At 35.1% G+C, this 14,301-nt stretch overlaps 2 protein-coding genes across 2 annotated transcripts in view; one reads left to right on the forward strand and one right to left on the reverse strand.

Moving 5' to 3' along the window:
* The window catches only part of edc3 (enhancer of mRNA decapping 3 homolog (S. cerevisiae)), a 233,816-nt gene that overhangs the window by 84,204 nt on the left and 135,311 nt on the right, over nucleotides 1-14,301 (reverse strand). The window lies entirely within an intron of this gene.
* The window catches only part of alx4b (ALX homeobox 4b), a 104,635-nt gene continuing 95,250 nt past the window's right edge, over nucleotides 4,917-14,301 (forward strand). Inside the window, exon 1 of the mRNA XM_062035916.1 lies at nucleotides 4,917-5,447. Within this exon, the coding sequence (XP_061891900.1) occupies nucleotides 5,126-5,447 (322 nt within the window). The 5' untranslated portion in view covers nucleotides 4,917-5,125. The remainder of the gene's footprint in view (nucleotides 5,448-14,301) is intronic.

Below are 14,301 nucleotides of genomic sequence, written 5' to 3' on the forward strand. Positions count from 1 at the left end.
GTAGAAAAGGGGATAAGACAAAGAGACAACAACAACAACAAAAACAACAACAACAACATAACAGCATCAGCGAACAGGATATGTACAAATATGATGGTAAGAGTTAGTGAAATAAATATTAATAACACAGAAACGACAATAAACATTATTGCACTACAAATGGGTCAATACAAATACCAATAGAAATAGCACAATTGATAATGAATAATAACAATAATTACCTCTATTATCAACAATAAAAATGGTTTCAAATGCAACAATACATATATGTCATGATAACTTGAAATACAAAAGAAAGCAGATAAATGGAGGGGAAGAAAGAGAAGCGAACTGTATTAACCTTGTAGATTGTTATAGTAACAATGGGTTAAGCTTTGTCAGTGTGCCATGTGTTACCCAGTTTACCCTAGGGCAACAAGGTTAATTTATGTTTGATGAAACATGATTATATGCATGAGTGTATGTGTGAATGTATATGTACTTTCATACACACTAAAAAATACTGGCTTATTTTGATAACCCAATTTATGAGTTGCGAGTGTTGGGTTACATTCTGGAGTTATTTCTATGAACAGCAATCAATTTTTTGGGTTATAAGGGTATTATTTTAACTCCATTTCTGGGTTTTCAAAACTATTAACCATTTTTGGGTTGTTTTTCAACGAGTAACGCATTTTTGGGTAAAATGCCTTTTTTAATTAAAAATGTACTTTTTCTTGAAGGGAATTTGATTATGGATTAATCTCATTAAGGTTATTTACAATTTACACATTTTATGTACATGAAAATATTTGAGCATGCTGTATAGCAGTGTTTTTCAACCACTGTGCCGCGGCACACTAGTGTGCGGTGAGATACAGTCTGGTGTGCCGTGGGAGATGATCTAATTTCACCTATTTGGGTTAAAAATATTTTTTGCAAACGAGTAATTATAGTCTGCAAATGATGTGTTGTTGTTGAGTGTCGGTGCTGTCCAGAGCTCGGCAGAGTAACCGTGTAATACTCTTCCATATCAGTAGGTGGCAGCAGGTAGCTAATTGCTTTGTAGATGTCGGAAACAGCGGGAGGCAGTGTGCAGGTAAAAAGGTGTCTAATACTTAAACCAAAAATAAACAAAAAGTGAGTGCCCCTAAAGAAAGACATGGAAGCTTAGAGAAGGCTATGCAGAACGAAACTAACACTGAACTGGCTACAAAGTAAACAAAAACAATGCTGGACGACAGCAAAGACTTACTGTGGAGCAAAGACGGCGTCCACAATGTACATCCGAACATGACATGACAATCAACAATGTCCCCACAAACTGAAATATTCTTGATTGCTAAAAGAAAGTAGAGGCGGGAAATATCGCTCAAAGGAAGACATGAAACTGCTGCAGGAAAATACCAAAAAAAGAGAAAAAGCCACCAAAATAGGAGCGCGAGACAAGAAGTAAAACACTACACACAGGAAAACAGCAAAAAAGTCCAAATAAGTCAGGGTGTGATGTGACAGGTGGTGACAGTACACCTACTTTGAGACAAGAGCTATATTGATGCATGCTTGGTTGTGGTTTAAAGTCACATCCAACAATTGCGACAACGACTTTTTACTGTCAACTGATTTTTGTTTTTTAATGATTTCTGCTGGTGGTGTGCCTCAGGATTTTTTTCAACGCAAAAAATGTGCCTTGGTTCAAAAAAAGGTTGAAAAACACTGCTTTAAACAACATCATTTCATTGACAACCTGCATGGTCTGGTGAAAATAATGTCCTTTATTTATCAAAAAAAAATAAAAATAAAAAATACAAATTCTTTCTGTTTACAAATAAAAATAAAAACAGTTACATAGAAACTTGTAAATAATGAAAATGAGAAAAAACAACTGTTAGAACTGTTAGTGGACCGGCAGACTGCATTGATATATAATGTAGGAACCAGAATATTAACAGAAGGAAACAACCCTTTTGTGTTAGTGCACTAATTGTAAGTGTACATTAAAAAGAAGAAATATTATGAATTACCGTAATTTCCGGACTATAAGCCGCACCTGACTATAAGCTGCACCAGCTAAATTTAGGGGAAAATACAGATTGCTCCATATATAAGCCGCACCCGACTATAAGCCGCAGGGTTTTGATGTGTAATTAGCGTAGTATATAGGGGTTCCTGCTACCACGGAGGGGATTGTCGACTGTTTGGGAACGCAAAGCGTCCCATTTATTAACAATAAATCTTTCAATCAAACTTTCACATCTTTGACATGGCGAACAGCATTCGTGCAGAGTACAAATAATACAACGGTGCAAAGTAATACAAAGTGCTCGCCTGTACGTTATCAAAATAAGCAGCCTACCGGTATATGAAAAGTCAGTCTTTAATCATTGTGTCATCGTCTTCCTCCTGCGTACTAAAACCACCCAAATCCTCTTCGTCGGTGTCGGAGAAGAACGGGCCGTAGATAAGCCGCACCCTTGTATAAGCCGCAGGGACCAGAACCAGGGGAAAAAGTAGCGGCTTATAGTCCGGAAATTAAGGTATTACGCAATTGACCAATGATTGATATTATAAATGCATGCATTTATAATATCAATCATTGTGACTACCCTCCACACTTCTCGCATCCATTTCTCTCCTCCGTTTCATCACTCAACCCTGGATAAATGGATTAAGTTCGATTCAAGACTTTGGAATTTTATTTTGTATTTTTTGAATAACTAGTACTGTTTACATGTTTTGTTTTTACTTTCAAAGGATATTTGCTGCTAGCATCCCATTAATATCAGATTCCTGATCTGCGAATGTTGAGTTTTTCTTATTTATTTTTGTTTGTTGCCAATTTGATCCATGTTGTTTCCTTTTATTTAACTCTAGTACATTAAGGCTAATGGCTACATTAGCACACTTGCGCAGTACTCAAATGTGTTTTTGTGGCGCCGAGTGTTAATTTTACACCACTTTAGGCTATTTTGGAGAACCGTTTCTTGTAAAGTTTTCCCTGCGTTATTTAAGAAAAGTTAAAAGGTGTTTTATAACTAAGACTGAGTTCTCTCGGCTTTTTATCAAGTCAATTTGACATATTTGTTCATATAAAACTAAGTTATCGGTCTGTGTTGGTACGCAAATCTGACATTGGTCTTTATGTAAAATGTACTTCTTGATGTTTTGTTTTCACTGAAACTCAACATTTTGGTTTGTGTTTTCAAGTAACATTGACATCTTGTGGTGTTATATTCAAGATGGTTGAATTGAGGATTATTCTACATTAAAAATACCAACCAGGTTTTGCCTGATGTGTTTTATGGGATCAAGGGTAATTTTTAGCTTGCTTAATTTCCAATACATTTTGAGTTGGGCACATATAAATACATTTCGCTTAGTAACCAAAATAATTTCCTTTTAGCTGTATTTGTTAAAAATTAGTCTGACAAATGTAAATCAATTTCGCTTAGTTATTGCAATAATTTCATTTTGGCTTTATTTGCTAAAAATTAGTTGGACTAACTCATTTTTATTGTGTTGCGAGAATGTACTAATTTTGAGTTGGGGCAACATATTTGTTGGATGGAAATCCTGCCCTCATTTTAATTGAGTTCATCCAATGAGTCATTTTTTTGAGTGTGCAGTCTACCTTGTCTGTATGCACATGTGTTATGTCAGCAAGTTTTAATGTCGTAAATGTGATGTTTTATGTATTTGTTTACTGTTTTTAATGTAACCTTGCTGCTGCCCTCTTGGCCAGGTCTCCCTTGGAAAAGAGATCTTTGATCTCAATGGGATTTTACCTGGTTAAATAAAGGCTAATAATAAATAATAATAATAATGGGATCAAGGGTAATTTTTAGCTTGCTTAATTTCCAATCAATTTTGAGTTGGGCACATATAAATACATTTCGCTTAGTAACCAAAATAATTTCCTTTTAGCTGTATTTGTTAAAAATTAGTCTGACAATTTCGCTTAGTTATTGCAATCATTTCATTTTGGCTTTATTTGCTAAAAATTAGTTGGACTAACTCATTTTTATTGTGTTGCGAGAATGTACTAATTTTGAGTTGGGGCAACATATTTGTTGGATGGAAATCCTGCCCTCATTTTAATTGAGTTCATCCAATGAGTCATTTTTTTGAGTGTGCAGTCTACGTTGTCTGTATGCACATGTGTTATGTCAGCCAGTTTTAATGTCGTTAATGTGATGTTTTATGTATTTGTTTACTGTTTTTAATGCTGCCCTCTTGGCCAGGTCTCCCTAGGAAAAGAGATCTTTGATCTCAATGGGTTTTACCTGGTTAAATAAAGGCTAATAATAAATAATAATAATAATGGGATCAAGGGTAATTTTTAGCTTGCTTAATTTCCAATCCATTTTGAGTTGGGCACATATAAATACATTTCGCTTAGTAACCAAAATAATTTCCTTTAAGCTGTATTTGTTAAAAATTAGTCTGACAACTTCGCTTAGTTATTGCAATCATTTCATTTTGGCTTTATTTGCTAAAAATTAGTTGGACTAACTCATTTTTATTGTGTACTAATTTTGAGTTGGGGCAACATATATTTGTTGGATGGGAATCCTGCCCTCATTTGAATTGAGTTCATCCAATGAGTCATTTTGTTGGAGTGCACTGCACTAAGGACAGCCTTCTTCTGAAACTAGTGAAACTGTCTTTTATGGAGGCATTGTGTTATTTCTTCAAGTGCGCATGAGGATAAATGAATACAATAAAAAGAGGATTCAAAGGTTTTTTTTTTTCTTTTTAAAGCTGATGCATTCATCCCATAATTGCATTAATGTCATGTGTTGTTTTTCTTTTAAGAGAAAAAAAAGAAGAAGTGAGAAGTAGCCCACCCCCACTGGAGTTTGTCCTCCCATCTCCCGCATAAGTGGGCCTATACTTGCGCCACTGCGGGAACATTGTCACTGTCTCTCCGTGGGCTACTCAGCATCTCTTCACCTTCACGTTTACCATTTGCTCAGCGTGGAAAACAGCTCTTTTTTTTTTTACCCTCTTTTTTTTTTTTTTTTTTTTAAACAATCCCAGATGCGCGTCTTGGTGCGTCCTGCGCGCGTCGTGCGTAAAAGTTGAAGGAGGAGGGAATAAAGCCCGGATTCTTGCTTTTCTCTTTGGGAAATATAACATTGTCGGCATGAACGCGGATACGTGCGTGTCCTACTGCGACATGACAGCCATGGATTCCTACTACAGTCCGCCGGCCGCGCCCGGCAGGGAGCTCCAGGCCAACGCCTTCAGGACTTTCGGCGCCGAGGCCAAATACAGCCCCGGCTACGGGGGGGCCAAGGGACAATACGCCGACAAGTCCCGGGCCAGTCCCTTCCAGCCCGAGTGCAGCCAGGCGCTGGACGGCGCGGAGGCCGAGGGCTCCTTCGGCAACAAGTACCCGCTCTACATGCACACCAGGCCCGCCTGCAAGACTCCCCCCGACGGCGGCATCCTGCCCTGCTACGGTGGTGAGTGCGTCCGTGCGTGGGTGCGCCAAACACGGCCAACTTGTGCTTAAAACCCCGCTTCTCTCAAAAAAAAAAAAAAAAAAAAAAGCTTGAACAACGAGTGAAATGTAAAATTAGACGTTTTTTTTAAGTTAAATAAGTAAAATGAGAAGACTTATTCACAAGGGAAATTGTTCCACGCAGTAACTCAGTTACAAAGGATGGAAAGGGTAAGGATGGAAAGGATCATGCAGGTGTAAAGTAGACTAAAAATGTACCGTAGTATAGCAATATAAAATATAACATATTATATATACAGTATATGATTTTTTTTATATAATATATTAGGGATGTCCGATAATGGCTTTTTTTTTAATTGAATTGAATTGAATTATATTTATATAGCACTTTTTCTCTAGCGACTCAAAGCGCTTTTACATTGTGAATCCCCAATAATTACGTTACATTTTTTTAACCGGTGTGGGTAGCACTGGGAGAAGGTGGGTAAAGTGTCTTGCCCAAGGACACAACGGCAGTGACTAGGATGGCAGAATTGGGGCTCGAACCTGGAACCCTCAAGGTATGGTCACTATACCAACCGAGCTATACCATTTCTCAATTCAACATCAAATTTGAAAAATTCCAACACCATCCAATTCAACTCATTCAGACTATTCAAGTATATTTTACTATTTTCAAAATAAAATGTCCACTTTGGGGGAAATGCCCATTGAAATCAATAGAACATTCTTCAAAGTTCCACAACTCCCCAGATATTGCAGATATTCCGATATTGTCCAACTCTTAATTACCGATACCGATATATACGGTCGTGGATATTAACACATTATTATGCCTAATTTGGACAACCAGGTATGGTGAAGATAAGGTCCTTTTTAAAAAAAATTTAAACAATAAAATAAGATAAATAAATTAAAAACATTTTCTTGAATAAATAAAAAAATAAAACAATATAAAAACAGTTACATAGAAACTAGTAATGAATGAAAATTAACTGTTAAAGGTTAGTACTATTAGTGGACCAGCAGCACGCACAATCATGTGTGCTTACGGACTGTATCCCTTGCAGACTGTATTGATATATATTGATATATAATGTAGGAAGCAGAATATTAATAACAGAAAGAAACAACCCTTTAGTGTGAATGAGTGTAAATGGGGGAGGGAGGTTTTTGGGCTTGGTGCACTAATTGTAAGTGTATCTTGTGTTTTTTATGTTGATTTAATTAAAAAAACAAACAAACAAAAAAAACCCGATACAGATGATAAAAAAAAAACCATACCGATAATTTCCGATATTACATTTTAAAGCATTTATCGGCAGACCGATATTATCGGACATCTCTATAATATATAACAATGACCATGTACAATATTGCAATATATGTAACAGCTGCAGCAGAAAATAGAGAGTAGATGATGACGGCGTGGCGCAGGTTGGGAGAGTGGCCAGCAACCTGAGGGTTCCCGGTTTGATCCCCACCTTCTACCAACCCCGTCACGTCCGTCGTGTCTTTGAGCGAGACACTTCACCCTTGCTCCTGATGAGTGGTGGTCAGGGCCTTGCGAGGCAGCTCCCGCCATCAGTGTGTGAATGTGTGTGTGAATGGGTGAATGTGGAAATAGCGTCAAAGCGCTTCGAGTACCTTGGAGGTAGAAAAGCGCTATACAAGTATAACCCATTTATATCCAGCAGAAAATCGACATTATAAACAAAGAGAGGTAGCTAACATAGCAGCGGTCAGGTAATAGACAGATATCATCTATGTATCATATATATAGATGATACATCATTTTCTTTTTTTTTTAAATCGGAATTGCATGACTTTAAAAAAAATATATGAATATTTTTCTTTCAAAACTACAATACTAATAATACTTAGTACTTGGTTTATTTTTTTCTTCGGTCAGTAGTCAACAAAATAAACAAACCGTTTCACATAAACAAACAATTGTACATTCATAAATTGAAAAAGTTGCAGAGCGAAAGGGTTTAGGCTGAAGTTGAACACTTATTGTGCCTAACTCTATAAACAATGTCAAGTACAAGATGAGCTTCCAAAAATGATGAAATGTCCTTTGCACAACATTTTATAAATACACATTGTACACAACATAAACATTGTTCAATTATATACACAGTAAAGACATGTGAAATATCCTTGTACACGTGTTAGTTCAACCTTTGTACCAATGATATACTATATACAAACAATTATACTTCCATTATTATTTATATCCCACACTTTACTGACAGTGGACCCCGACTTAAACAAGTTGAAAAACTTATTGGGGTGTTACCATTTAGTGGTCAATTGTACGGAATATGTACTTCACTGTGCAACATACTAATAAAAGTCTCAATCAATCAAAAAAAAACCATTGAATCATAACTTAGACATTTTTACCCCCCTCGGGAAAGGAAAGGAAAGAAGAAGGGAAAAGGGAAAGAAAAAAAGTTGTCTCATCTTCTTTGTATGTTTGATTCCTTTTTTTATTACTGTTATTATTATTTGTATTGTTCCCAGACTACCGTTGCTTTTTTTGTGTCACTTTTGATATGGTTTTGTCAAGGCTTACTTGCTTTTTTTGTGACTTTTTTTATTTCTTCATTATTATTTTTGTATTTTGCATCTGATTAAGCCACAACGATGTGACTTTCTTCTTCTTTTTTTTTTTTAAGTGTGAAGGGTGTAGAGGTCCCCGGGAGGTGACCTAGTGATCACTTCCTGAGGATCCTTGATGCCGAGGAATATTCATCCATCTTGCTATGGTCTGGATCGTCTGCTGATCCTGAGCCAGTGCAGGATGGATGGATATATACATTATCTGGGTACTTTTCTAATAATGTCCATACTGTAAACCTTGAGTTGTTAAAGCCCGAGTGCACTTCTCTCCTCAAGTGTGCATGCGAGTGTGTATGAGTGCATGTATGAAGGGTCTGAGTGAGCAAAGTATGATTGTCAAATGGGATTTTAACTGTAAAATTCAACAAAATATATTTGCAAAAACTACAAACTAATGCTCTCCAATATCAACATTTCTTAATGATTGACATTCAGTTAACAGTTTTGTCTGTACAATATTAAATAGCATCGCCCCAATTGTTTTTCAACCAAATTTAAAAACAACATTTTGCTAAAAAAAGGGTTCTCCTTTAACGTTTATTGATGTTGCTACAGTATATCCTACTTTGTACTGTTCGTTTTTAATCACATTTTAATTGTCTCTTCTCCACTCTATATACACTTAAAAAATGTTGGGTTGCAAAATAACCCAATTTTAACCCAACTGCTGGTTCAGAAAAGGACCAACCCCTTACTTGAGTTATTTTAACTCAACAATTTGGGTTAACTTTTTTCAACCCAACTTTTGCATTGAATTATTTAACCAAAAAGTTGAGCTATGCTAACTCAATGTTGGTTGATTCATAACCCAAGTATTGGGTTGAATTTATTTAACACAAAAGATGAGTTAGGCTCACTACAATGTTGAGTTATTCCAAACCCAACTATTGGGTTGCACAATTTAGCTCTCCTTGACCCAATAGTTGGTTAAAAATGATACATTTTACTGCTGGTTTGTCTTACTCCTTCCCAACTACTGATCAAAATTATTTTTATTCCATTGCAGCTGAGATAGGCTCCAGCACCCCCCGCGACCGCAAAAAGGGACAAGCGGTAGAAAATGGATGGATGGATAAAATATACTCAAAAGCAAGATATGAGTGACATTTGTTTTACAAGAATTGCCGTGTATGATCATAGTAGTTCTATACAGCATGCTGAAATATTCTCATGTACATAAGATGTGTGATAATAATGTTAATTCCTTTCAAGAAAAAAGTACCTTTATAATTAAAAAAAAAAGCCTTTTACCCAAGAATGCATTCCTCATTGAAAAATAACCCAAAAATGGTTCATAATTTGAAAACCCAAGACTCAATCCTGCTATATCCTACTTTGTACTGTTTGTTTTTAATCACATTTTAATTGTCTCTTCTCCACTCTATACGCACTTAAAAAATGTTGGGTTACAAAATAACCCAATTTTAACCCAACTGCTGGTTCAGAAAAGGACCAACCCTTATTTGAGTTATTTTAACTCAACATTTTGGGTACATTTTTTTCAACCCAACTTTTGCATTGAATTATTTAACCAAAAAGTTGAGTTATGATAACTCAATGTTGGGTTACTGTAAATAATGTTAATGAGATTAACCCATAATAAAATTCCCTTTAAAAAAAAAGCGCCTTTTACCCAAAAATGCGTTACTTGTTGAAAATAACCCAAAAATGGTTCATCATTTTGAAAACCCAGAAATGGAGTTAAAATTATGTCCCCAAAAAATGGATTGCAATTCATAAAAATAACTCAAAAATGTAACCCAACACTAGCAACTCATAAACTGGGTTATCAAAATAACCCCGTTTTTTTTAGTGTGTAGCACTTTGAGATGCCATTAAAATAAAGAGCATTATAAATTATTATTAATATTATGAACATAAAGACAGCACATCTTGCGTTATGCAGGACCGTGAAAAAAACACTTACACCAGGCCTGGGCAATTGTTTTGACTCGGGGGGCCAAATTTAGAGAAAAAAATGTGTCTGGGGGACGACACACACACACACACACACACACACACACACACACACACACACACACACACACACACACACACACACACACACACACACACCACACACACACACACACACACACACACACACACACACACACACACACAAGCAGTGAAAATCTGCTGTACATAATGTGTGCTTGGATCCTAACACTTAAAAAAACAGAATGGAATTTTTTTTACTGAATGAGACAGCCAGAATGTACATGAAAATAAAGAATGCGGGGTTTACAATATTAACTATGAAGGATAAAACACTGAATATTGACAACATATGAACGTCACACTCCCTCTCCATCCACATATTTTACAATCAAGCGAAACGCAACAAAAATGCAACAAACACAGCGAAATATGAACGCGAAGGGTCAAAAAAAACCCCAGCTACAATCTGATACATCTGATATATCACTAAGCTTTAGAACTTTGTTGTAAAAATCTCCTTCAGCGTCTGACCCTGACACCCACATTTCAGGCTGTGATTTAGATTACCATAGTAATTAATTAGATTACCATAGAAACTAATTAGATTACCATAGAAACTAATTAATGACCATAGTAACTCATTAGATGACCATAGTAACTAATTAGATGACCATAGTAACTAATTAGTCAGTGTACTGACTGATAAAAAGAAAAAAGCTGTGCTGCGTTTTAAATGAGAATAAAACAGTTTGAGTTTTTAGAGAATTATGGGTGCATTATTGCTGCAATATTTCAGTATATATTGTACTTTCTAGATTAAAACACAAGTTAAGTGTACATTCAGCTATAAATAGGCCACTGTATGTATATGTGTTTTTATACAAGGCTCATATTTGAGGGGTGTGATCATCTTCTTCTTGTTTTACACAAATAGACAACAATGGCTTATTTTTTTTAAAATTTTCCTGTAATCAGACAATATTTTCGGTATATTAGATGGAATTTTTACCTGCACACTAGAAAATGCTGGGTTATTTTGATAACCCAATTTATGAGTTGCTAGTGTTGGGTTACATTTTGGAGTTATTTTTATGTATAGTAATCCATTTTTTTAGTTATAAGGGTATTATTTGAACTGCATTTCTGGGTTTTCAAAAATGATGAACCATTTTTGGGTTGTTTTTCAACCAGTAACACATTTTTGGGTAAAACTTTTTTAAAATTTTTATTAAAAAGTTACTTTTTTTTTTAAGGGAATTTTATTATGGGTTAATCTCATTAATATTATTTACAATCACCCAACATTGAGTTAGCATAACTCAAGTTTTGGGTTAAATAATTCAACCCAATAGTTTGGTTGGGGAATAACCCAACATTAAGTTATCGTAACTCAACTTTTTGGTTAAATAATTCAACGCAAAAGTTGGGTTGAAAAAATTAACCCAAAATATTCAGTTAAAATAACTCAAACAAGGGGTTTGTCCTTTTCTTGTTTTACACAAATAGACAACAATGGCATATACTTTTTTTAACATTTTCCTGTAATCAGACAATATTTTCGGTATATTAGATGGAATTTTTACCTGCACACTAGAAAATGCTGGGTCATTTTGATAACCCAATTTATGAGTTGCTAGTGTTGGGTTACATTTTGGAGTTATCTTTATGAATAGTAATCCATTGTTTGGGTTATAAGGGTATCATTTTAACTCAATTTCTGGATTTTCAAAACGATGAACCATTTTTGGGTTGTTTTTCAACCAGTAACACATTTTTGGGTAAAAGTTTTTTTGTTTTTTTTTTATTAAAAAGTTACTTTTTACTTGAAGGGAATTTTATTATGGGTTAATGTCATTAACATTATTTACAATCACCCAACATTGAGTTAGCATAACTCAACCTTTGGGTTAAATAATTCAACCCAATAGTTTGGTGGGGAATAACCCAACATTAAGTTATCGTAACTCAACTTTTTGGTTAAATAATTCAATGCAAAAGTTGGGTTGAAAAAATTAACCCAAAATGTTGAGTTAAAATAACTCAAACAAGGGGTTTGTCCTTTTCTTGTTTTACACAAATAGACAACAATGGCATATACTTTTTTTTTTAACATTTTCCTGTAATCAGACAATATTTTCGGTATAATAGATGGAATTTTTACCTGCACACTAGAAAATGCTGGGCTATTTTGATAACCCAATTTATGAGTTGCTAGTGTTGGGTTACATTTTGGAGTTATTTTTATGTATAGTAATCCATTGTTTGAGTTATAAGGATATTATTTTAACTGCATTTCTGGGTTTTCAAAAATGATGAACCATTTTTGGGTTGTTTTTCAACGAGTAACACATTTTTGGGTAAAAGTTTTTTTTAAATTTTTATTAAAAAAGTTACTTTTTTCTTGAAGGGAATTTTATTATGGGTTAATGTCATTAACATTATTTACAATCACCCAACATTGAGTTAGCATAACTCAAGTTTTGGGTTAAATAATTCAACCCAATAGTTTGGTGGGGAATAACCCAACATTAAGTTATCGTAACTCAACTTTTTGGCTAAATAATTCAAAGCAAAAGTTGGGTTGAAAAAATTAACCCAAAATGTTGAGTTAAAATAACTCAAACAAGGGGTTTGTCCTTTTCTTGTTTTACACAAATAGACAACAATGGCATATACTTTTTAACATTTTCCTGTAATCAGACAATATTTTCGGTATATTAGATGGAATTTTTACATGCACTCTAGAAAATGCTGGGTTATTTTGATAACCCAATTTATGAGTTGCTAGTGTTGGGTTACATTTTGGAGTTATCGTTATGAATAGTAATCCATTGTTTGGGTTATAAGGGTATCATTTTAACTAAATTTCTGGATTTTCAAAATGATGAACCATTTTTGGGTTGTTTTTCAACCAGTAACACATTTTTGGGTAAAAGTTTTTTTGTTTATTTTTATTAAAAAGTTACTTTTTACTTGAAGGGAATTTTATTATGGGTTAATGTCATTAACATTATTTACAATCACCCAACATTGAGTTAGCATAACTCAAGTTTTGGGTTAAATAATTCAACCCAATAGTTTGGTTGGGGAATAACCCAACATTAAGTTATCATAACTTAACTTTTTGGTTATATAATTCAACGCAAAAGTTGGGTTGAAAAAATTAACCCAAAATGTTGAGTCAAAATAACTCAAATAAGGAGTTTGTCCTGTTCTGAACCAGCAGTTGGGTTAAAATTGGGTTATTTTTTAACCCAACATTTTTTACTCTGTGGCATCATTTACCAGGATTTCACAACATTTAACCGTTTTTTTCCACAGTAAAATACTGTAATGGAAATGTACTGTATTACCCTTACATTTCACAGCATTTACCTTTTATTTCACAGTGAAATACGGTGTTACTGTTCAAGTAAGCCCGCAAATTGATATACAATGAAAATGTTTACAGTGAGCCTCTTCAATAGAAAAAAAACCCATCATAAAAGTGCAAAGTCATCTAGTTTTTTTTAGTACGGGGGGGTATATGTCTCCAAACTTGTTTGGAACACTTCTGCACTTAAGTGAACTAATCTGGCAAGTGCACTGACAGCAGCTTTTGAAGGCCATCATTAAGTGCAGCATGCGGCAGTTAAAGAGGAGAGCTTTGCAGTGTGATTAGTGAAAATGTTGCAGCCAGATGAAGACGCTGTGGCTCTGGGGAGGACACTTTTGGGGTCTAGTCAAAGCCTCAGGCGTCAACAGGCTTGGGCTCTTATGTGTGGTCCAACATTGGAGATATATTACTCACTGTTGATATTTTATCTCTTTCACCATGGCGAAAGAAGAAGGAAAAAAAAAAAAGTCATCTGATATACAGGCGGAGTGTGTGTGTGTGTGTGTGTGTGTGTGTGTGTGTGTGCTCCGACTGCTACGTTGTTTACATGGCAACCAAGCTGTGGCGAGCTGTTTGGTTTCACAGCAATGCATTGTCGCATAAACACTACATTGTTTAGGGCAGACTTTGGCAAAATAGGGCCCGCGATCCACATGCGGCCCATTAACATTTTCAATCCGGCCCGCCGGACGTTCGACATCATTTTTGTAGACCTTTAACAACAATAAACAATAACACTGTAGCTGCCATTATTATGTGTAGTACTGTTTTTGTACTATAGAAAGTATTTCAATGATTTAAATCTGCGCTTTTGAGTGTTATAGGAGTTATTAGGGTAATCTACGTCACAGCAGATGCATAAGCACATTTTTGCAACAAATGTCTGCATAAAAGTGATAATATATCATAT

Source organism: Entelurus aequoreus, linkage group LG24 (genome assembly GCF_033978785.1).
Source record: "Entelurus aequoreus isolate RoL-2023_Sb linkage group LG24, RoL_Eaeq_v1.1, whole genome shotgun sequence".
NCBI lineage: Eukaryota > Metazoa > Chordata > Actinopteri > Syngnathiformes > Syngnathidae > Entelurus > Entelurus aequoreus.